A 25,529-nucleotide genomic window follows, 5' to 3' on the forward strand; every position below is an offset into this window, starting at 1 on the left:
AATTATGATAATAAAATATAAAGAGAATGAAGAGTTGCAAGAGTAATAGATTTTGAGAGCTATAATATAAAATAAAGAGAATGAAGAGTTGCGAGGATAATAAATTTGGAGAGCTATATATAATATTTGTGTAGCAAAGAGGTGGCAAGCCGATGGTCATTATTTTTGCAAAAATGCATGATTATTAAATAACATTTTCATTTTTCTCTAAATACATTAGTTGATTACTGATTACTTTCATTGTATTTTTTTGCTTTTTACAGAAGAAAAATGTGTATAAGTTCTAAAAGTTCATACGGAGCATGCAATGATGAAAATGGATATTGGAAATTTTCACGGATCGGAGGTTGAAATCCATCTATTCACAAAGTTAGTTTTTAACATTATCTAATATATTTTCATATTTTGAGAAAATTCCCTTTTAATATTTAGTTTTTAGGTAATTATCGGAGGAATTCAAATCGGTGCTTTCACTGATTTACATACTTTGGGTAAGTGAATTGAACTCTCTTCTTCCTTTCTTTGTCATTTCACATAATATATATATATATAGTCGTTGCTTTTCTTTCTTCCATTTAATTTTTCACCTTATTTTGTTAGAGCTTAATTTTTCATGTTTTAGATCTGACCTAGCTATCATCTTTGGAAGAAAATTATTCTAGATAATAATTATGACCATATCTAACTATTATGTTGTTTACCTCATTTTGCTCCAATATTACTTTTTTGGTTCCTTTACACTAGATCTTCTAGGTACAGAAGAAAAAGAATATCATTGTCTTTTTAGAACTGTTAGGGATAGTAGCATTAGTGTTGCATTTGGATCGAAGACGTCAACATATGTGATAATATTGATAGATAGAGAATGAATATTTGGAAGACAATAGATTTTATCACTATGTATGGATTAGAATGAAATAAAAATATATACTCTTTTATACACTAATAATTTTTATATTTTATTTTTTATTCTAATTGATGTAGATGAAGGATACATGTCTCTCGAAGGTGTTTGTAAATGTTCCAAAAATTTAAATTTTGGTTTTATTTCATGTAAATTGGTTCCTTTGTAAGTGATTTTTATATTTATTCTTAAAATTTTATTTTTATGTTTTCAAATTGGATATGGGATCTACGTGTGAAGTGCGTAATGAGAGATTATTGAGGATAAGTTATATTGACATATTCATACCATTACATGTTAGATTATCTTAATTAGCTTCACATTTCTTGCTTGATGGCAAATGCAACATTCCACTGTTATGATTAAAAAAAAAAAACATTCCACTATTATGAATTTTATTTAATGAATATGATGTAAATGATAAAGTTAATATTGTTAATTTCAATATTTTCTATATAATAATTCAATAATATGGGATAAAAATATGAGAATATGAGCACTAGACGGTTTTACTATTGAGTTTGAGAGCCAAGATATATAAATATATAAATGAGTGTACAAAATTCTTGCCTTTACTATCGCGTATGTCATATGATTTGAGAAAGACCTTGTGTAACTACAAATCAAAGATATATAAGAATTTCATGAAAATTGTATAGTCTTATCTAATTTAAATGAAAATCTAGGGAAGTAAAATTTTAATAGTCATACCCTGCAACTTGTCCATCAACCGTCCATGGACGCCAATCATCAGTAACTTATCCATGCTTGTGTCGATTGGAAAGGAACAAGCATGTCATGATCACTACTGTTCAATAAAAAATAAATTGTTATGTATATACTATATATAGTAACTTCAGCTAAATATATCATAGAGTGAAAGTATTACACCTATATATAAGTGATCGATAACCTTTTGAACTAAGGGTTACATGATACGGTATACTATTCATGAAACTAATTGTGTAACTTGTAGACAAAATACTATTCCTACATCTTAGCCATCGTCTTTTATAGTTCCCTAATCAAAGAACAACAAAAAAATCTTTTAATATCTCGAACCATATATATAGCTCTTAGCAACATTTACTATACATATACAAATAAAACGAATTGAAATACCTTTCTAACATGGAGAGCCTCTTGAACTCTCGGGTCATTTGCCCAATAAGTGGAAAGCTTGCGTGTGGCGACCTATAATCAGAAAGTATATACATATATATTTATAATTACCTTGTATTTATGTAACTCGTCAAGGAAAACAAGACGTATGCTTCTTTCATACAATGAGATTGATTATTGCATATATACTTGATCATTATGTGTACGAGTATTTAGAGGTGGCTCCAAAATTTGAAGTTATTGAATATTCATACTTTGAAGTAACATTTGAGAGACTTACACGACTTTCTCGATAAATGAAGTCATCGTATTTTTGAAAGATGAAATCCTCTTCAAGAGACTTTCTTTCGCTAGACAATTGGTGTGGTCGGTCAGAGTCTGTTCCACAGAAAGGCTCTAGTATTTGCTGATCATTTATACCACTCACAAGCTACAAAATTGCATTACAAGAATATATTGTATTACCTAAGTTTGTAAACCAATTCGAAAATGTTACAAATACAAAGAGGAATGTAAACTTACATTCTTGAACATTTTAAAGTTTTTAACACATAGTTTGTTGGTAGGATCTATGTTTTTTTTTTTTTGTTCTCTCAAGTAATCAAGACTTATCTCGATAGATTATTTCATTTCATATCATAAATGTTGCATAGACAATAATTATCCTTTTAATTTGTAATTATGGTTACTCTTTTTTTTTATACCACTAGACAGTGGTCTAGTGGCTTTTTATTAATAATAAACATAAAAAAGTCTCAATAGGATTAAGTACAAGCAAGGGAGGCTAGGCCTTCCTTACCAATCCTAATGAGATACCTATCCTCTACTAATTAACAATCATGAAGAAAATACGAGCTAGAGAGAACTAGATATTCTATGATCATCATAAAGTTTATAATACACTCTATGATGATATTACAAGTGAGGATTCTTAAGTAATAAAAAATCATAAAAGCCAAGGAGAAAGTTGAGTTATCAACCTCAAACTTTCTTTTACAAATGTATGAACCAAAAAGATAGATTGGCCTTCTAAAGGAACTTGAAGTATGTTTCTCTTGTCTTCTTCTTCAAATCTGTCCAATAACACTTGGTAGTTCATCATTTCCTGGCTTTATTGGATCTTGTTAAAGTTTTTGACACTATCATATGATTCTGTTTCGCCAGTCGCATCGGTAGGTGCCTTGGAACAAACTCCTCAGTCACTTAACCATCCCAACTATGCTTTCTTCCATACTTCGTTTTGTTGTTGCGTTGATGCCTAGGAGAAATATAAGCATTCCTAGCTGCAATTGCAAAACAATAATCCAACATTTCCTCTTCCTCACCTTCCTTATAGATGTCCTTATCATCTAGATTAGCAAATTTATTTGGGAACAAAGTTCTACTACAACCAAATTGTAGTTGTTTGTTAGTGTTAATAGGTGTAAGAGAAGTCAATTTTTTAATATTAGAACTCACCAAATGATCACTTAAGATTGCAACAACATTTGTTGATGATGACAAACCTTGTCGGGGAGTTACTAACTTGGCACCACTAGGCACAAAAGCAGGAGCTGTTGGGCTCAATTTCTTTTGCATAGGAGGGGAATTGACTTGTTCTTCCTCTTCATCTGTTATATCTCCTCACCTCAGAGTACTTGTCGCACCCTGTTGTTCCTTAGAAATAACTAATTCATTTGTAGAGTTAACTTGAGATGAATTGATCTCATGCACAATATTATTCGTAAGAGCATCAAAAGTGTTAAAACACGAGACCTCCTTTGGAGCAATTTCTTGAGCACCTGAATTCATAGTTTGACTATCTACAACCGGTTGCACTGTGTTACGAATAGGCGAACCAATTCCAATACTTGGAGATTTTTTCTTCGTCACCACAACCGAATTAGATTTATGTACTAGTTCCACTCCTTTACATGTACTCTTGGCATTCATCAAGGCGATTGAATTAGTTCCTTCATCACTTTCAAAAAATTTATTGGCATTGTTGACCTGCTGCGACATGTTGTCAACCAAGCATTCAACACTTTCAACACCCGGAGCATCATGTTTCACTCCATCTGCCACTACCTTCTCAATCATGGGATCTAATGCCAACTCAACGGTTGCGTTAATTACCAAAGGATGTCCTGATTTTCCAAAAAGCACTACGTCATATCTGGTTCCATTTAGTTGCTGTCCATCATCTATCGTCAACGCCACGATTTTAGCTGCATTATTTTGGCCCTCATCATTAATGTGAACTAGAGTGGGATTTGTAGTCAAAGAAAGTTGATTTTCATTCAAATTTTTCTCCATTGTTTTAGTAGCTCCAACTTTAATCCCTGATGAATGGACATCATGAACAATATTAGAATCAATCTGCAGAAAACCATTTTTTCCACTTTTGTTATTAATGCTTTTTTCTCGGGTATATATATACTGCCAAGTCTCGCTTCATCAACAACTTCGTACCTCTTGCATATTAATTGGATCATGTGAAAACTAGAGCTTGATGTAGACCTTCTTCCATAGTGTATTGATTTATCTCTTCCACTGTGAATATTGTAATTGTAGGTTAATTCTCCATGAACGATATCTATAGATTTCAGCTTTAGTTTTGTCCAGTTTGGATTGAATTTAACATAAGTTGCTTCTGGATTAGAACTAGTGTTTGGCACTCCCACAACCATAGGCTGGGGAGCGGATGCGGCTATCATGGATTTTCTTTAAGGCGACATTGTGGTTACTCATATGTCACGTACTTTCATGATTTTTCGTTTAAGATTAGGATCTATATATGTTGACGTATTACTTTATTACTCATATGTCAACTACCTGAGCTTTTGTTTTGTTGTTATTGTTAAAATGAAGAAAATACTCTTACAATTTTTATTATCTTTATAAAAAAAAGATGGAGTGTGAATAGGAGAAAGTTCGGAATTTTGTTTTGTAAAGCTTCAAAGAAGTTCTTTAAGGAATGAATTGATAAAACTATCAATTTCTTAATATGTGTATCATTTTTCACTGTTTCTATACTATACTATACTATTTGAGATACTTTATTCTACAGTAAATGAGAAGCTAAACAGTTGACTATGTGTGTAATTTAGACAATTCACAACTTTCAAAGGCCTATAGAGGTATAGTTATATTTTCATGGTAATTCAAAGAAATAAATATGAAATTAATTAAAGATTACTCCCTCCGTTTCAAATTAATTGAATTGTTGAGGTGTTTCACACCCTTTGAGAAAACAAAATTAAGACATAAATTAGGCATAACTTTTCATTTTTACCCTTATTAATTATTGTCAAATTTATGATTAAAATAACTAAACATTAATTAATAACTAATTCCAATGCTAACTAATGAAGGGTGGGTAAAATTGAAAGAACATTCTAAAAATAGTCTTGAAAATTGAACAATTAAGTTAATTTGAAAAATGAAAAATGAAAAATGTCTCAACAATTCAATTAATTTGAAATTGAGGGAGTAGAAGGGTTTCTTCTCCCTCTTCTTCTTATTCTTCCGAAATATTCATATATTAATTTGAAATGGAGGGAGTAGAAGGGTTTTTTCTCCCTCTTCTTCTTTTTCTTCCGAAATATTCATATATTAATTCATTACGGACATAATATATCTAAAAAGATTACAAAGGTTGTTGGGCTATCCATCTTTTAAACATATGGAAGCTCTCTTCGCGTTTGTACTCCGGAGCTGTGTGTCCTCCTCCCTAATTGAAAAAAAAAAGACATTTGAAAAATATGAGAATATGAGCACTAGACGATTTTACTATTGAGTTTGAGAATCAAGATATATAAATATATAAACGAGTGTACAAAATTCTTGCCTTTACTGTTGTGTATGTCATATGATTTGAGAAAGACCTTGTGTAACTACAAATCAAAGATATATAAGAATTTCATGACAATTGTATAGTCTTATCTAATTTGAATGAAAATCTAGGGAAGTACAATTTGAATAATCATACCCTGCAACTTGTCCATCAATCGTCCATGGACGCCAATCATCGATAATTGAATAATTTAGATACTTTATCCATGCTTGTGTCGATTGGAAAGGAACGACCATGTCATGATCACCACTGCTCAATCAAAAACAAATTGTTACGATGTATATACCATATAGTAACTTCAACTAAATATTACCATAGCGTGAAAGTATCAAACCTGTATATAAGTGATCGATAACCTTTTGAACTAATGTTTACATGATAAGGTATACTATTCATGAAAGTAATTGTGTAACTTGTAGACGCAATACTTTGCCTACATCTCGCCCATGGTCTTCTTATAGTTCCCTATCAAAGAAGAACGAAAAAATAATCTTTTAATATCTCGAACCGTGTATATTATAGCTCGATCTAAGCAACATTTACTATACATGTACAAATAAAACGAATTGAAATACCTTTCTAACGTGGAGAGCCTCTTGAACTCTTGGATCATTTGCCCAATATGTGGAAAGATTGCGTTTGGCGACCTACAATGAGATTAATTATTGCATTTACTTGATCATTATGTGTACGAGTATTTAGAGGTGGCTCTAAAATTTGAAGTAATTGAAAATATTCATACTTTGAAGTAACATTTGAGGGACTTACCCGACTTTCTCGACAGATAAAGTCATTGTATTTTTGAAAGATGAAATCCTCTTCAAGAGATCTTCTTTCACTAGACAATTGGGGTGGATGTTCTTCAGAGTCTGTTCCACAAAAAGGCTCTAGTATTTGCTGATCATTTATACTACTCACAAGCTACAAAATTGCATTACAAGAATATTATTGTATTACCTAAGTTTATAATTAAAACAAATTCGAAATGTTACAAAAACAAAAAGGAATGTAAACTTACATTCTTGAACATTTTAAAGTTTTCAACACATAGTTTGTTGGTAGGATCTATGTTCAGGTAATCGCCTTTGCAAATCTCGTTCAACGACTGATACAACAGGATCAAAATTATCATTGTGTTTGTATGATACAAAGTTAATGTACTACGAAATAAGGATCGGAATGAACGAACCTCATAAAGTTCGTTGGATATTAGCCCCATACCATGACAATAAGGAATTTGGTAATTGGTTTCTCCGGGAAATGTTTTTGGATTTCCAAGTGAATAGCCCTTAAAAGGATATTACCATCGAATTAAAACAATATTTTCTTCTGTTCATGATATATGTTTAAATTGAAGGAATATAAAATTAACCTTAAGGTTGATTAATGGCTCTTTTCCTGCTTCAATCCCTGCATTTTCAAACATAAAACATTGTACGTGGCTACACATTCATATTACGTACAAAATTAGTTACGTTGGTCCTTACCATCTGATATTAGTTGAACAATAATTGGAACTGTAATGCCTGAATATGAATCTCCAGAAACATAAAAAGGGTTCAAAATGAATTTTGGATGATTAATAAGCCACTGCATAATAAATCGCATGTTATATTTGATTGCTACTTATTAGATAGTTCATGAACTTGGTACAATTTATCAAATACCTTTCTTAAAAATTCATAGACCTGATCGCACGCTTGTAGATCAGTACACTTGCACGCCTCTGAAGTTGTTGCATACGAGAACCCAGTATTAACAGGCTGCTCCAAGAAAACTATGCTCGCGAACTACCAAATTTAAGGAAAACATTTATTATATATGCTCGCGAACTACCAAATATATGTATGTCGATGAAGAAAAAATAAAAATAAAAATTGTGTTACCTTGGTCCATGAATATGGACTTGAAACAAGAATTGGTAGGCTACCATTGTATGCCTTCTGAACAAAATCCAATGGACCTAAACAAAAAAATTATCATGAACCTGATATAACTAACATACTATCACACGTTAAATTTGATCTATTTAATATTTACCTACTTCGTACGCCAACCCTGTGAAGGAAGAGCAACCGGGCCCTCCAGTTAGCCATAGCAAGAGCGGATCTTTTCTCGGGTCGGATTCGGATTTAACAAAGTAATAGAATAGTTGTACTTCCTCAGATTTACCAATTCCAATATATCTGAGAATTTCAAAAATTCATCACTTCAACAATTTTTTGAGACTAGTATATAGGTATTATGTTATGAAAATACTATTACTACTACCTCATCAATTTCTTGCCCTTCAAAAGCTAAAAGAAATTTTCATGTTTTAATTTATATGAGGTAGTAATTTGATTGAACATAAAGTTTTATCAAGAAACTAAAGTAAGACATTTCAACCTTCTTGTATTAAATGTCATTATATTTTTGTGTAATTAGAAAAGGCTATTTGACTTAAAATCACTTATGGGCTTATTTACGCATTTGGTCACCAACCAAAATAGGGAAAATTGTATATAATAGCAAACTATTAATTCAAATTAAATGCTATAAATATAGATTGATTTAATTGTACCTCATAGCAAACTATTGTTATTTCACCTCTCTCCTGGTGAATCTCGCTCGCCACTCTCGTTCTCTCCCTCACCTCTCTCATTTTTTATACAAACGCAAGTGTAGAAAGTGCGTTTGTGTTTGTATAAAGCGCGAGAAAATTGTATATATACATATATTTTCGTTCCCCTCTCTCTCCTCTCCCAGATCTCGCGAGAAAATTGTATATATACATATATTTTCGTTCCCCTCTCTCTCCTCTCCCAGATCTCGCTCTCTCACTCGCCTCTCTCACTTTATACAAAAAACACAAATTGTATAAAATGCGTTTGTGTTTGTATAAAGCGAGAGAAAATTGTATATTTATATATTTTCGTTCCCCTCTCCCAGATCTCGCTCTCTCACTCACCTCTCTCACTTTATACAAAAACGTAAATGTATAAAATGCATGAAAATAGTAAATATACATATATTTTCGTTCCCCTCTCTCCCCTCTCCCAGATCTCGCTCACCACTCTCCCAGATCTCGCTCGCTCACTCGCCTCTCTCACTTTATACAATTGTTTTCTTTTGTATATGTATAGCGAAATATACATATTTATGTTTGCTATGGAGCGCAATTATGCAAACTTTGTTATAGCATACAAATATGAATTTTGTGTTTGCTATATGTGAAAGTTGCTCACCAAAATACTTATAAGTCAAAATCTAAACACTATTTGTTTGATCACATTTTAAAATTATTTTATCTGATATTTTTTCTAGTTCTCAAAATATTTTTTTTCAAAACAAAATTCCTAACTTTCTCCTATTCACGCTCCTTCTTTTCTTTATAAAGATAATAAAAATTGTAAGAGTATTTTCGTCATTTTAACAACAAAAGAAAAGCTCACCAACACCTACCAAACACATCAAATCAATTGTTTATTATAAGTTGTCACTTTTATTCAAATAAATAATAAATGTTTATTAATAAAATTAATATATTTTTCAATTCCTAAAATTTATTCATTATTTACAATCAGCTAACTCGAACAAGCTCTAAAGCTTTTAAAACCTTATGATCTCAGATATATCATAATATTTATGTAGTTATAAAACTGTTGAACATAACACATGAAAAAACATAGATTATATATACTAGTCAAGAAATTAAGAGGTAAAATTAAAGCTTCATATTGATGACACATAAAAGTATATATAGATAATTATAGAGACATTAAAGAGAAGAAAATTACCCAGTCTCAAGAAAAAAAGGAAGAGGTCCATCAAAACCAGGAAGATATTCAACAATTGAGCTATTCTGAGGAACACTTTGTACATGTACAAACAAAGTAACAAGAAAAAGAAGATGAAACATTGTTGATGAAATAATAATTGTTAAGTTCTGAGGATTTTAGGTGATTTTAATGAATTCACAACATATAATAAACTCCACGTCGCATGTTTGGATAAGATTTTCTATGGTACACAAGAAAGCTACGAAAGCACATGTTAATCCAACGGTGGATCCACGTGTTTATGAGGGGTTGCACGTGTATCCATTAACTTTGAAAAAAATCATGTATATATATATGTATATCGATCTTGAGAAACTGACAGAAACTAAATATAATAAATAGTGTCCCCATAGAAAACATGAAATGGAAGATCCGCCCAAAAGAGAGTATGTTTATATTGAAGGAAGATGTTCTTTTTTTGGTGAAGCTTTGTCGTACTCTTCAACTAATTCAGAGTTATTTGAGTCACACACATTGTTGAGTTATTATATCATGGGAAACAAGACAAGTCTAGGATTAATGTTGATCCGGTGAAAATTATACCGCAATGGTCAGCGGAATTTAGATCTCCTTAAAGAGAGCAATATATGTAGACCTTAACATGTATATTTATTTACTTATTTATTTTTGTTCATCTTATTTTCAAATATATTTATGATATATTCATTTTTTCTTTTGACTTTTAAGTAAGTAAGACCCTGTTCTCTTTTCTTCCGACATCAAGATAATTGACGAAGATGGTGCTTTGAACATTTTCGCTGAAGTCAAACAATAGACAACGAACATGGTATTCCATTTATGGAATTTGTTCTTACAATTTTAACTAAAAAAAATATTTTTCCTAGAAACAATAATATTTTTTCAAAATATTATGATTAATTAAAAAATATTTTCCTCAATACCAAACATACCCTTTTTGCTATTTAATTTTGACAGGCAAAAGTCACACATAACGTCAAAATAAGTATATAGGAAGTAGAAGTACCTCACCCCACACTTAAAAGTATGCATATATATATATGATTGATAAAATTTTAAACAAGGGTGAGAAAATACTCTATAAAAATTCTAGGAGCTAACTGGCAATATAATTTTCGATCGACATTTACTTTTATCTTAAATTTATGGATTGCACTCCTAATTTAGCATTATTTTTTATTATGTTTCAATAGTAAAGTGGTAAAAGTAACCAGTTTTGTATTATGTGATTTTTGAACTTATGAATTGCATTCCTGACGCTTGGTTGCCTTACTTGACTTAATTCAACCACTTTGGAAGATTCATTCTAAAAAAAATGCAACTTTTGCAATAATCTTATTCCATTTTGATCAGGGGCAGATCTATGAAGAGGTGTGGGGTGCCACGCCACCCCCGAACTTCGACGGAAACTCTATATATACATAAGTATATATATATAATATTTATAAAAATATAAAGCGTGCCACCCAGAGAACAAATTGGCTTGTGGTGCCACGGTAGTGGTGCCACGGTAGGAGGGCAACTTTAGAAGACTGATGTTGTGGGTTTGAATCCCATTTGTACCTATTTTTTTGAGAAATTTGCTACATATGTTTTTTAAGAAAAAAAAGGCTCCAAGCACGTTTTTTTAAGGAAAAACAACTGGCACAATTTTATTTATTTTTTTATAATTGTTATTGACTTAAATTAAATTAATTACATAATTACTCTTTTGACTTTTCTTTTATTTGATTAAATACTCAATGAAAGTGTGATATCTTATTATTTATATTTTATTGATTAATTTATGATATATATCGAAAAGACGAATAATTTAATCAAATATAAAATTAATTTAATCGATAAGTCTATTTGGCACCCACAAACTCTAAATCTTAGATCCGCCACTGATTTTGATTTCACCATTTTCTTGATAGAGCACAACAATCAAGACTCGAGTACGTAATTCAAAGTACATACATTATTACAAAATCGATAACTTATAATAAATGTTCTATCAAAAGCTGATTCGTCAATAAAAGATTTTTAATGGAATCATCAGAAAATGTTAGCATCGAGTCAAGTTCAATTGGAAAGTAGCAATTTTTTAGTAGTGATAGTAGATAATCTGACTCTAGTTTAGTATTTGACTTAATGTTGTAGAAGAGTTGCATAATGAAATTATATTTTATACTATAAAAATCACTCAACTTTAGTCAAGCACCACATAAAGACATTAAACTATTTTCTTTAAAAATATCATTTTACTTTACCTAAGAATTACACGACACTAGATGATATTTTTTGTAACAAAAAAAGTTATTTAATTTTAACTAAATATTAGATATAATAAATTCTTTTTATTTCCTCGTAATGAGTTTTTGTGATACTTAAGCAAAACCTTTTTTGGGGGTCGAAAAAAGATATATACTACTAACTTGTTAAATGCATACATGAAGTGGTTTAATATGCTCATTGTGCAGTGACGGTTGTAGCGTTAGATATGAATTCACGAAAATTCAATAATTTTTATTTATATTCAATATATCTTAAAATATTCATTAATATTTATAAAATATTCAATTATAAAACTCAATTATTATAATTTATATATTTACGTGAATTATTATAATTTATATATTTACGTGAAATTATTATAAAAAACATGATGTAAGCGAATAAATATATATTGTCTTCTAGTTTAGCTCCAAAAAGTGTGCTAGTCTCATTACTACTTTGTTTTCTTCCTTGTATGCGTGTGAGATGGTGACCTATAATTTAATTCAAATGAAAGTCGAATATCGAGTGACTTTTTAATTATAAAAAGTAATTAGTAATTCTTGTAATATTTAATTAAAATTAAGTACAATATTTTTAGTATAAAAAGTAATTTAGTGACTTTAGTCAAAATAAAGTAAACATTGAATAACTATCTATAAAATTAACCCCTCAAATTAAAATACCTAATTTTTCGAAAACATCACTTTTCCTCCAATACATCATATAGCAACTAAACCATGATCAGGTGATGTTTTTTTCAAAAAGTAAAAATAAATAAATAGTGAGCCCACCTTGATCTAGACAAACTAATTAATAAATAAGTTGTGGAAAAAGTTCTATGAAAACTACTAATAATTCAATCAATAAGTTTGGGAAATGATTAATCATCAATGATAATGGTTAAAAACAAAATTTAATAAATTCTCTCTTAATTTTCTAAAATTAACAACAACATGAAAAATCTATTTATTGCGTACGAATATGCAACTAGACTAAAAGGGTATTATTGACTTAGAAGAGTACTCTTTATATAATTTTCAAATATAAAAATTTCTTTAAAAAACTTGAAGAATTCATTTCCAAGTTTATAGCAAAAATTAAGTTGTTTGACTTTTGTATTCTGAATCCCATAAAAAAAAGGAAGGAGGGAGTACAATTTTAAGCATGGAAAGAAAGGCGAACCAACTTTAATAACAGACTAATTACTTGCAGATGCTATTATTTTTTGCGGGATCATTTGTCACCCCTCAATGTCCACAAATTTATACTAATGAAGCTTTGGAAATATTATCGTTAGACAAATATAAATATTGAATATTACCGACTTTATTATTCAAAATTACAATTATAAGTTCAGTACAAAAAAAACCTTAAAAGTTAAATTCATCACATTTAAATCTTGAATTCACCTCTAATACTCCCCGCACACACTTCAAATATTCACCATAACATCTTCTCCTAAAACACAATAAGGATTCTATTCATCAATTCTTGCCATTCCCACACTACAACTCCTTTTCATCACTAATTTCCTTGATGACATTTGTTGCCTTATTTGTTGTTGTTGCATCACAAAATTCAAGTCCAAATTAATATCCCTCATGCTTCTTCTACATGATGCTACTCTAACTAATTCTTTATAATCTTCACTCTCATAGTTGCTAACATGACTTGTACTATAACTCCTTGGCAATGTTTGAGGATTCACCACCGTGAAATTTATCATGTTGTTCACGTAACAATCTCTTGCTTTTGTTAAAACCTTCCATGGTAATGCAAGAATTCTAAGGAATTTGTTCATGTTACTCACTTTGCTCTTCATTTTTTACCTTTTGTATGTGTGTGTGGAAATTGGAATTCAATTTAGATATTATATATGTATGAAGAAGGAGAAATTTGTGGAAAATTCAATTATTTGGAATAATTGGAAGAGATGGTTATGAAGTGGAAACTTAGAAGGATGAATCGTGAGATTGTTTAAATTTGTTTGTTGTGATGTGAGGGGTTGTTTGAAGTGAGTTTAAGTAAGTTATATATAGAGATAAACGGCACAAGCAAGTATGACTTAGACTATGATCGAAATTTCAGAGACATATTTTAACTAAACTAAGGTCTATTACCTCCTGAACTCATTTTTTTTGTGTAATTTTATCAACCTTTTGGCTTACGTGGCACACTCTGTGACTCCACGTAGTTGAGGCACGTGAGAGATGTTTGGATGCTACATAAGCCAGTTTAGTTAAGGTGTGTCTTTGAGATTTCGGTCATAGTCTAGGGATAATTTAGCCTTATCCCTTATATATATATATATATATATTGTTATTTTAAGTTTTTTTTATACTATCATGTCATTGAAATAAATAATATACTATTTATGGATAAAAAAGAATTAAAAATATATAAATTTATAATTTTATTTATCAATAGGATAAATTATTTGCTAAGATAAATAAACTAAAGGTCACATACACGAATGGTAGAATATATATACAACCTATAATCTGTTTGATTACGGAAAGCTAAAATTGCTTATAAGAAAATACTTATTTTAGAGAGTTGATGTGTTTGATCAAATTTTTTTAAATACAAAAATCATTTGTATTAGCAAAAGCTATAAAAAAATAACTTTTCTCCGAAAGTACTTTTTAAAAGATTCTCCAAACACAAAATTATTGCTCTAATATCAAACTTTTTTTTAGGAAAAAGTGTTTGTCAATAGCAGCAAAATCTGAAAAAATATTTTTTCTCCATGAATACTTTATGAAAGTTTCGCCAAACATGAATAATTATTCTCTAATATCGACAAAAATATTATTTTTTAAAATTGATTACGTAAACATAAATTGTTATTTTTCAGAAATATTATTTTTCAAAAATAAATCGATTTAAAAAATCTGGCCCACACAATTTATTAGTATGGTTAGTGTAGTAGCTAAGTTAGAATACAAGGAGGGTGACGTTGGTGGACTTAATCCATGGACACTAAATAAGAAGGCAATTTTGATTTATTTGGCCTTTGAACAAGTAAATATATATGGATTGGGAGTACTCGATTGGGAGTACTCGAAGGGTAAAATAGGTATAAAATGAAGAATTTTCTCTATTTTTTTTTTTTTCAAATTGAACAATTAAATGTATATATTTATTTTTAATATAGTAAATAAATAAAAGTAACCGGGGGAATTCAAATTGGATAAATAGATGTGAATTATCTATTTTTAGTATATAGTGAATAAGTAAAAATAAATGTAAACAGTATCGAATCATTGCGAGTCCAATTAAGTCTTACGTTGTCAGTTCAGCCATCAATTTGAGAACTTAAATTGGTTCCAACTATCACCTGTTTTCTACTTCAAAATGTGGCCAATTAATGTACATCGTATTAGTAGTATGGAAAAATCGAATCGATCGATAAATTGAACTAAAAAAAAGGTGTTATTAATTTATTACTATTGGGTTATTAAGTTCATGATTTATAAAAAAAATGAGTTATTGATTCGGTATTGATTTTTAATATTGGGTTAGTGGTAAACCAATCGATAACCCATTAAGTGTACAGTAATTTACTATTTTTACCTGTACATATCTTTGTCATTTAGCCTTCAATTCACACTTCACAGTGACTTTGAGTTCACAACTTCACATTATACAAAACGCCAAAACCTAAAGTAAGAACTTTGTTGTGTCGTAATTTTTCCTATCTTTAGAAAAATCATTTGTTTGAAATGTTCTAAATATAAAACAATTTGAAAAAAAAAATACTTAAAAAAGAGTCGCCACTTAATTTTTTAAAGAAATTAAGAAAACTTATAATTTTCAAAGATTTAAACAGAAAAAATCATTTAAAAATATCAAAGAGGGTTCGGGGTTCAATTTACACTTCGAGAAGGGTTTAAGCATTCGAAGTGTCCGCTAACATGCGGTAGACCTGCGACTTGACTAAAATATATTTGACTATTTTTAAGAAAAGATAATGATTTAACATAAAAAAAAATAATAACTTATAATATATGATTAAGAAAATAATTAAATAAATGATGCATTTTATTTCATTTTATTTTTTAGAGGAAGGGATCCAAAATGATACATTTGACTCGAAATACAAGTGATTAGAATACTAATAAAACTAGATTAATTAGAATTTATTTAATTCATTTTAAAATAACTTAAACCAATTTTAATACATTAAAGCATGAAAATCATTTTAAATTAATTGAAGAATAAAAGTTTTGGCTAACCTTCTTGAAAAAATGACTAAGTAAGTATTTTATAATAATAATTAACATTATTAGATTAACTTTGAGAAAATGGTTAAACAAATAGTAATTTTTATTTTTTGGGAAAATGGGACCTTAATTGAAACACTTGGATTAGAGACAAGTAATTAGAATTTTAACGAAACTAAATTAATTGGTTTCTATTTGATTCATTTTTTTAGTTTATGAAAAAAAAACTATTTTAAACTAAATAAAAAAAAATTAATTAAAGATTATAAATGAAAATGCAAGAGTTGATAAAATGAGATTTGTTAGAAATAAAACAACACAGAGAAATAGTTTGTCTTTTGGGAAATTCAATTAAGTTAATTAAAGTTAGAGTTAAATAAGATTGGTCAACACATAATCAAACAATTAGAAAAGTAAACGAGATAATGAAATTGGGCCCCTTCTTGGGCCAATTTCGCTATATTTTTAAGCTTCAATCTCATTCCCGTTTTGCGTATACACTGGATGTATATCAGTGTATATGAGCGTATATATTAGCTCTTTTCATGTATCTCTTGCTTCCGAATACCTGTATTTCGCCTCCGACCTGTATTTTCACACTTTTCGACCTGTATATGAGTGTATACCGATGTATATCAATGTATACAGGCTGTATCTTAGCCTGTTTTCAGCTTTCTGAGACTTTTGTGCCTGCGTACTGTTTTGTGGAAGCTTCCGAAACTCGAACAAAGATAAAGGCCGACTCAATAATGGATCTTAACTCAAGAAAATGCGGGGATGGAGTCCCAAGTGGACTCGGATGAATTTACATACAAAAAAATAGAAGAGGAAAACAAATTAGTATCACTCCAATTAATCAACTACGCATGTTTGATAATTTGACTTCCCAAATCAGTAACAACACTTCCAGGTGAATTGAAAATCACTTTACAAGATTGACACTCAAGTGACTAAATACAACAAATTGCCTCCGTGATTTGGCATTAATATTTTAACAAGATTAAGAGAAGAACATGATTCAGTACACTCAAGTAACCGAAACGAAGTCGGACACTTTGAGTATGAACAAACCAGTAAATAAACTAGTGAAGTATGACAAGAATTTGCATAATTTGTTAATATGAAGGAATATGATTTTAACATTTTTTACAACTTTAGCGAAAGGAGTGGGAGAAGGGATAAACATGATTCATCAATTTCCAGGGCATCAATCCAACAACAATATAATAATACGACTAAAAAAAGAGATAGAGAAAGCTACTGATCTAAGCTAAATAGAAAGCTAAGGAGATGAACACTTTGGGAGGTCTGGCTTTTTCTTCTTTTTTTTTGAAATAGAGAAAACAACATTACAGTAGCTAAATAAAGGAAACCAGCGATGCTAAAAGACAGCGGAAACAAGAAGATACAGATTCAACGACATCAAAGCAAGCATACAAGAAGGAAAATAGCAAAGCGCTTTCAAACAGAGGAGTAGAAGAGCAATGATACTAAATACATAACACAAAATTAAATCAATATAAAGACTCAATCTTAGTAATCGACTAAGAATAATGCATCATATCAGCATATCACTAACTCAGCATATGACAACGGACCAGCCACAGAACAAACATTTTCCGACATCGGAAAATACCACATCAAAATAAATGAATAGACGAGAATACTATGAAGGAGGAAACATTAACTTTTTTCCGGGCAGCGACTGAGACAACGTGCAGGGGGCAACTTTCCACGACTCTTCTACCACACTAGTGCGGACTCGAGCAGCCAAGAGAAAATGAATAAAAACGAAACCGATCGACCGTTTGTATGCTATTTTCGTATGTGAAATTTTGCCCTCAAAATCCAATCTTTTTTTTTTCTATCGATTTCCACCACTTTTTTTTAGTGATTAACAAGGAACTATTTATAAAAGGGGAAATATGGTTCACGACTTTTGGGGGGAAAACGGGTGAAGAACGGATAGGAATAGGGGCCAATTCGAAATTCCCCACAAATTCCCAAATTCAAATTCTTTACCAGGACTAGAGAACAATTGGGTTTGGTACGAAATTTCTTTCAAAATCCCAGAAAATTCGGACGAGGCAGCAGCGTGGACTGTTTCGATCAAATCCACAGCCCTTGCGCTCGACGTGGCGCGATCTCGTAGCCACAAGGTCGATTGGACGCGGCTGGCAGGGCTGGAACGAGTTGGTGAGGGCAGAGGAGGGAGACGCGAAAAGCTGCTGGTTCCGTGAACTCCGCTGTGTGATTTGACTCCGTTTGGTGCCGTTGCTGCTACTGTTCGAGTTACCGTCTATTTTGATGCCATGTTCATGCCATTTGCTCATTGCTTTGATGTTGTTGCTGCTTTGTCGTTGAAATTGAAAGGGAAAAAGGGGATGGGGCTGGGTCAGAGGGAATTGGGTCGGTTTGGAATTGTTGTTTGGATATGTTGTATGTGTATTTTGAATTGGAATTGTGGGCTAGAATATGGTTGCTGCATCGTTGTTGGGCTGGAAATTATTTGTTGTACAGGAAATTGGAATTGGGCCTGTAGGAAGTGGCCCAGAATTATTCTTAAAAGATGGGATAAGCAATTGACTAAAAAAAAATTGTCATTAAATAATGGATTTCAATTATTGCCGAATAGAATTTAATTGGTGAATTCCGCTAAAATTTAAACAAGACGAGTTAATACAAATTAATTAATGAGTTTCTTAATCTTAACAAAATAAAAAAAATTTAACTTAATTATAAACTAATTAATTCAATCACGAAACTAATTAACTCAAAATTATAACTATAACTTAGAGTAAATTAATAAAATATTTAACTAAAATGTAAACTCTTTTGTGATGATTTTCAAATATTTATAAATTAACATGATTGCAAAATATACATATTTATTATTAAAAATGATAAAATTACTTTAAAATAATTTGAAGGTATTTTTGAATTTCATAAAACTCATTAATTCAAAAATTATAACCATCCCTAATATTTAAAATATAAAATATTTTTTGAGACGATTTTCGAATAATCATAAAATATACTAATTATATACATAATTATGTAAAACATATATATCATCTAAGATTTATGAAAAGTGACAAACTATTTAGAAATCTTGCAAACCATATTATTATTATTATTTATTTATTTTATTATTATTTTTTTAGAAATTTTATAAAACTAATAATTTTAAATCGTTTGAAATTGGAGAAGCTCGAAATGATTAATTTATATTGTGGAGGGTCAAAATTGGGTGTCAACAAACTTTATTCCTCTTAACTTCTATGTGTTACACTTGTGTCGTTCTTTACATGTTTGTTACTATTGTTTCTATTTTAGGAGCAGTCGAGTCAAATTTATTCGACAAGTTATATATTTGTTTTATAAACATTTTTTTATTGGTTAAACCGAAAACCAAATCGATAAAAAATATGCACATTTAAAGTAACAAGTCTTGAACATCTTATTGATTAACAAGTACATCAAAAGGGATATATACATTAATAGTGTCCTTACTGAAATACAAAGGAAATAAAACTGGTAATTTAATTTCTAGAAAGAAATTAAAATACATTATTGCATGATTGCAATTTTATTACAATACTAAATAGAAATTAAGTCATTTTCACTTGACTTTGTTTTATTTTTCAGCAATACAAATATGAAATCGTAGCTTATTATTATTATTCTTATTATAGCATTTGGACACTAATAACCAATTTCCCTTTATGATATATACCTTAATTATCCACATTTTGCACGGGAACGTCGTGTAGCATGTGTTAAACATGTTTTACAAAACCAACCATCACTGCAATCCGATTGTGAATCACAATACCTATTACAAGTAACCCAATTATTAATTTGCAGTTGTGGAAGCAGTCTCCTCTCGAGTCCTGATAAATCATTATTAACCTCTCGCACCGCTACCACTTGTCTCGATGACCAACATATAGTTACTGAAAATTTTCACAATAATAACATATTCAAAATAATATCGTCATATATATCATGAAAATGAATAAAGAGAAATGAATACTTACGAATGGTTGCTACGAAAAGAATAGTGAAAATGGAACCATGTTTAAGCAACGCCATGTATGTTATAAGGAAAAATAAATAAAACTTCACACTTTAGGAATTTTTCTTGTAGGTATATCTCATTATTTATCGAAGGCTTTAATTTATAGACCCTAGTAAGAACAAGTTGATCCCTAGCATGGGAATATAATAATGTATATATATTTTTTATTATTATTATTTATTTCTTCAAACGTGTTTTTCTTTCTGGCATTCCATTTTTAAAATAATATACTTTCGAAAAAGAAGTGCATTTAAATAAAGGGAAAAGACTCAAATATGTCATCGAACTTTGAGAAAAGGCTCATTTATATCATCCGTTAAAAGTTTGGTCCATCTATGTCATTTCGTTTGAGATAAGGCCCATCCATGCCATTATTTGTTAACAAAAAATAGTTCTGATTTTGCAAAACCATTTTTTATACTTGGTCAATTATGATTCAGCCACGTCATTAATTACATTTTTTTTAAAAGAAAAAAGGCTCAAATATGTCATTGAACTTTGAGAAAAGGTTCATCTATGCCATCCATTAAAGTTTGGCTCATTTATGACATTTCAGTTAACAAATAGTGGCATTAGTGAGTCTTTTCTCAATTAGAAATGACATAGATAAGCTAAACTTTTAACGGATAATACGAATTAAATGGGCCTTTTTTCAAAGTTCGATGGCATATTTAGCCCTTTTCCCTTAAACAAATTAGGATGATAGATGTTTGATTAAGAAGGGTTAATGAGGAGTAAATTGTGCTTTCTGGTTAGTACCTAAATAAAAATATAAAGTTGACCTGATTACTGATCCATTATGTTAGGAACTTGCATGTGAGAATTCTTGAGATGAATGTAATAAAGATCATTTTGCAATAATTTAAACAATTGATAATTGTGATTAAATCTTTCATGAATCTTTCTTATATATACTAATACTAGTTTAATTACATGAGCAAGTGACATGTATTGGTGCATGCTAATCTTATTAATGTATTAATTTTTCCCAGATACTTCTTTTCCACACTTCCTGGAAAAGAAGTTCATTTAAATAAATTATGATTTTTGTCTAATTAAAAATACAAAGTTGACCTTATTATATGATCCATTATGTTTGGGAATTGCATGTTAGAATTATTTAGATGGATCTAATAAGTTTTCCCTCTATTCCTATTAGGATATGATTTTAGACAATTCTTAAGAAAAATTAATTAGAAGTATAATTTGACTAATATATTTCAAAGAACTTTAGTAATTCAATTTGTTGGCTATCTGAACTCTCATCTAGTTGGTTAGGATTAATCAATTCCTCATATTGTAATTCCCTCCTATATTTCCTTTACCCGCAATTTTTTTTTCTTATTATTATTTTTTTAATTTTTTATGTTCCTCTTAATTTAAGTCTAAAATAATTAATGTTTAGGACAACATTGAATAAAAAAATTATTTTCTTGTTGATCTCTTAAATTGACAAACATTTGGAAAACTACTAATTTTAGTATACAAAGACAATAAATGGGAAATGGAGGGAACATCATTTTACAATAATTTACACAACTAATAATTGGATTGAACTATGGATAAATTTTATTGCTAAATATTTTTTTGAAAAATTATCCTTCCGAATAACGTTAGACTCATATGTTTGATATTTGTGTCATCCGTTAAAAGTTTGGCCCATCTATGTAATTTCGTTTGAGATAAGGCTCATCCATGCCATTATTTGTTAACAAAAAATAGTTCTGATTTTGCAAAACCATTTTTTATACTTGGTCAATTATGATTCAGCCACGTCATTAATTACATTTTTTTTAAAAGAAAAAAGGCTCAAATATGTCATTGAACTTTGACAAAAGGTTCATCTTTGACATCCATTAAAGTTTGGCTCATTTATGACATTTCAGTTAACAAATAATGGCATTAGTGAGTCTTTTCTCAAAATCAGAAATGACATAGATAAGCTAAACTTTTAACGGATAACACAAATTAAATGAGCCTTTTTTCAAAGTTCGATGGCATATTTAGCCCTTTTCCCTTTAAACAAATTAGGATGATAGATGTTTGATTAAGAAGGGTTAATGAGGAGTAAATTGTGCTTTCTGGTTAGTACCTAAATAAAAATATAAAGTTGACCTGATTACTGATCCATTATGTTAGGAACTTGCATGTGAGAATTCTTGAGATGAATGTAATAAAGATCATTTTGCAATAATTTAAACAATTGATAAATGTGATTAAATCTTTCATAAATCTTTCTTATATATACTAATACTAGTTTATTACATGAGCAAGTGACATGTATTGGTGCGTGCTAATCTTATAAATTTATTAATTTTTCCCATATACTTTTTTTCCACACCTCCTGGAAAAGAAGTTCATTTAAATAAATTATGCTTTTTGTCTAATTAAAAATACAAAGTTGACCTTATTATATGATCCATTATGTTTGGGAATTGCATGTTAGAATTATTTGAGATGGATCTAATACGTTTTCCCTCCGTTCCTATTTAGTTATTGTTTTATTTAAAGAAGATATATACAAGGAAAAATGACTGAGTTTTCGAAAAACCGAATAAACTTATGGTTTAAGAGAAATCGGATTTCCAAAAGGACAGAGTCGCCACTTAATTTTTAGTAAAAAATCAAGAAAAAATTAAAGGTTTTCAAAAGATTTAAACAGATAAAATCAATTGAAAATAAAAGGGTTCGAAGTTCAATGTACATTCCGAGAAGGTGTTAGGCCCTCGGAATGCCCGCTAACTCGTGGTTGACCGGCGATTTGACCAAAATGCTTTTTGACTAATTTTGAGAAAAGAAAAAAAAATGTTTTAACATAAGAATGATGATTTACGATGTTTGTTTAATTTGAGAAAAATAGTTAAATAAATGACACGTTTTATTTTTTATAGAAGAGTATCCAAAGTGAAACAATTGAATTATGATGCAAGTGAATAGAATAAAAAGACTAGATTAATTAGAATTTATCTTTTTTAAATCATTTTAAAAAATAACTTGAACCGATCGGATTAATTAAAGCATGAAACTATTTTGAATGAATTGAAAACAAAATATAAAGTTTTGACTAAATATCAATAAAAGCATGAGAGTTGATAAAAAATGAATGGTATTAAAATAAACTAACATAAAGAATGTTCATCTTTTGGGGAATTAATTAAATTAAAACCAAATCACATAAAAAGGGTTAGAGAGTTTATACGAACAAATAAATAATGGCAATAATAAGAGGATGCCTGAATTTGGGCCAAATCTGTTGGACTTTAGGTCCATTTTCGCACCAAGGACCTGTATATACAAAAAATGTATATCGATGTATATAGGCCGCATTTCGATCTATTTTTGTGTATATTGGACCGAATACCGAATGTATACGGTCCATTTTGACCCCTGCAACCTGCCTTTTATTTTTTGAACCTGCAAATCGGTGTTTTTTCCATGTATATCAACGTATACAATGGTGTATCGCAGTGTATATTGGCTTGTACACCATTCCGTTTTTGACTTCCTAGCCCTGTAACTTTGATTTTTCAGCCTTGTATATTGCTTTCCATTCGAAATTCGAATATTTGTTTTCTGATTCTGAACTCGATAAGGAAAAGAGTGATGCGGGAATGGCTTCGGGCCTAAATGGCCCAATTAATGATGCAAGAAGATGATCTGGCCCCAAATGGAATCCTCCATAGTTGCTCACAATAAACAAAACAAAGTAATACTAGTCAACGAAGAGTTAATAAATCTTAGATGATTAAGAAACAACTAGTTCTCACGTGATTTTGCATAGGAAACAACTATGAGAACATAACCAACTTTGCATATATTTTTGAAACAAGAGAAAAGTGTGCCAGTAGGGAACAATCCAACAAATACATGCATGTTAAGAGAAAACTAATTAACTATATACAATGAATCAAAATAATTAACAGATTGGACTAAGATTAATGCAAAATTATACCGAGATGAACATGAATGACCAAACTCATAGGGATTGGAAGTAATCTCGGCAGATACATAAAAAATATAAATTACAAAGGATCACATCTTGCACAGAACGGAATTACTACATGAAAATTCATGCCAAACCTAACCTATACATCAAAGGTGTACTCAAACAAAGGCAATAATCCAACACACGTATATGAGAATATTTTGAACACGTGGAAATGACTTAGGAAACAACCAAAGCATGCTGGAAACATACAACTTACAGCTCCATATTAGATGACTCCCGAGATTCTGCTTTGTCTTATTTTATTCCATTTTTTTTTTAAAAAAAACAAAGAATAAAAAGAAAACCAACATCACAGTAGCAAAAACAAAGAAACTCTAGATGTCAAGAGACCACGAGAAACACAACATGTGTATTCAACGATATTTTAGCAAGTAAACTCAAGATAAGGGGGAGAAAAAATAACCTCAAGATAAACACGAAGGAGCAGCGAAGTTAAGCATGAGAAAGTAAGAATCGAAAACATACTACTATTAGACAGGGAAATCGCTAAAGGGTCACATACACAAGAAATCAGGATATCAAGAATTCAATGACCAACATGAACAACACAAACCTCCGAGACATTGGAAACACCACTTCGGAACATAAACGATAAGAACATACTATAAAGGAGGAAGTGTTACCTTTGCCGGAGCAGCGTTCCGGGACAACGATCTATAAGACGCTTCAACACCACGAATGGGAACTTCGAGAAACCCGGATAATACCCTCGCAACCCACAAAGAACGAGAAGAGGAAATATGTATCTAAAGTATATATTATTATTATTATTTTTTTGGATGATTCTTACAGCTTTGGAAGAGTTCTTTATACTATTTCTTGTCAATTTTCTCCCCCAAATTTTCTTCCTAACTTTTCCCAAAAAATCCCCTGCACAATGAAGCTGAAAAAGGATTTATATAGAGGGAGACATGGACTGAAATAAGGGGGAATCGGGAGGGAATTTCAGATGGATTTCCCATTCAAAATTCAAAATTCCTAAGAGATAAAGGTTGCTGACTCGATTTCGTCCCTATTCTCAACGGAAAAACGATCTTAGACGCTCGATTTGAAGAGCAAGGACGAAAGAGATAGGAGATTTCGACACCTGGAAGATTCTTCGTACGGAGAGGATAATGGAGAGAGGAGAGAGCGACGCGCTGGAGTTGCCGGACTCGGGTCGCGATTGCTAGACTGGTTCTGCTCGCTTTGTCTCTGGAATTTTTGGGTTTTCTGGAAGAAGAACGTACAGGGGCTGTCTGGTGTATTGCTGGAAATAAAATAAAATGGGTTGGGTATTTGTTGAATTGGAAA

General features: G+C 30.4%; 1 protein-coding gene and 1 long non-coding RNA gene across 2 annotated transcripts; one reads left to right on the top strand and one right to left on the bottom strand.

Annotated features, from left to right (window-relative positions):
- The first annotated feature begins 212 nt into the window (after positions 1 to 212).
- LOC125862584 (uncharacterized) lies at positions 213 to 1,151 on the top strand. The gene is made up of 3 exons (XR_007446062.1): positions 213 to 369; positions 440 to 491; positions 985 to 1,151. It is a non-coding gene; the product is annotated as an uncharacterized LOC125862584 (long non-coding RNA).
- A 4,298-nt stretch (positions 1,152 to 5,449) lies between these two features.
- LOC125862583 (serine carboxypeptidase-like 11) lies at positions 5,450 to 9,846 on the bottom strand. Its single transcript, XM_049542696.1, has 14 exons — positions 9,641 to 9,846; positions 7,902 to 8,047; positions 7,748 to 7,824; positions 7,529 to 7,651; positions 7,349 to 7,451; positions 7,234 to 7,271; positions 7,051 to 7,149; positions 6,880 to 6,966; positions 6,630 to 6,782; positions 6,437 to 6,508; positions 6,196 to 6,326; positions 5,997 to 6,110; positions 5,856 to 5,901; positions 5,450 to 5,738 (listed from the first exon to the last, which is right to left on the bottom strand). The coding sequence occupies exons 1-14, from the start codon at positions 9,760 to 9,762 to the stop codon at positions 5,655 to 5,657; spliced, it is 1,395 nt and encodes a 464-aa protein (XP_049398653.1). The 5' UTR covers positions 9,763 to 9,846; the 3' UTR covers positions 5,450 to 5,654.
- Between the last annotated feature and the right edge of the window lie 15,683 nt (positions 9,847 to 25,529).

The sequence above is a fragment of the Solanum stenotomum genome, chromosome 4, assembly GCF_019186545.1.
Source record: "Solanum stenotomum isolate F172 chromosome 4, ASM1918654v1, whole genome shotgun sequence".
Lineage (NCBI taxonomy): Eukaryota > Viridiplantae > Streptophyta > Magnoliopsida > Solanales > Solanaceae > Solanum > Solanum stenotomum.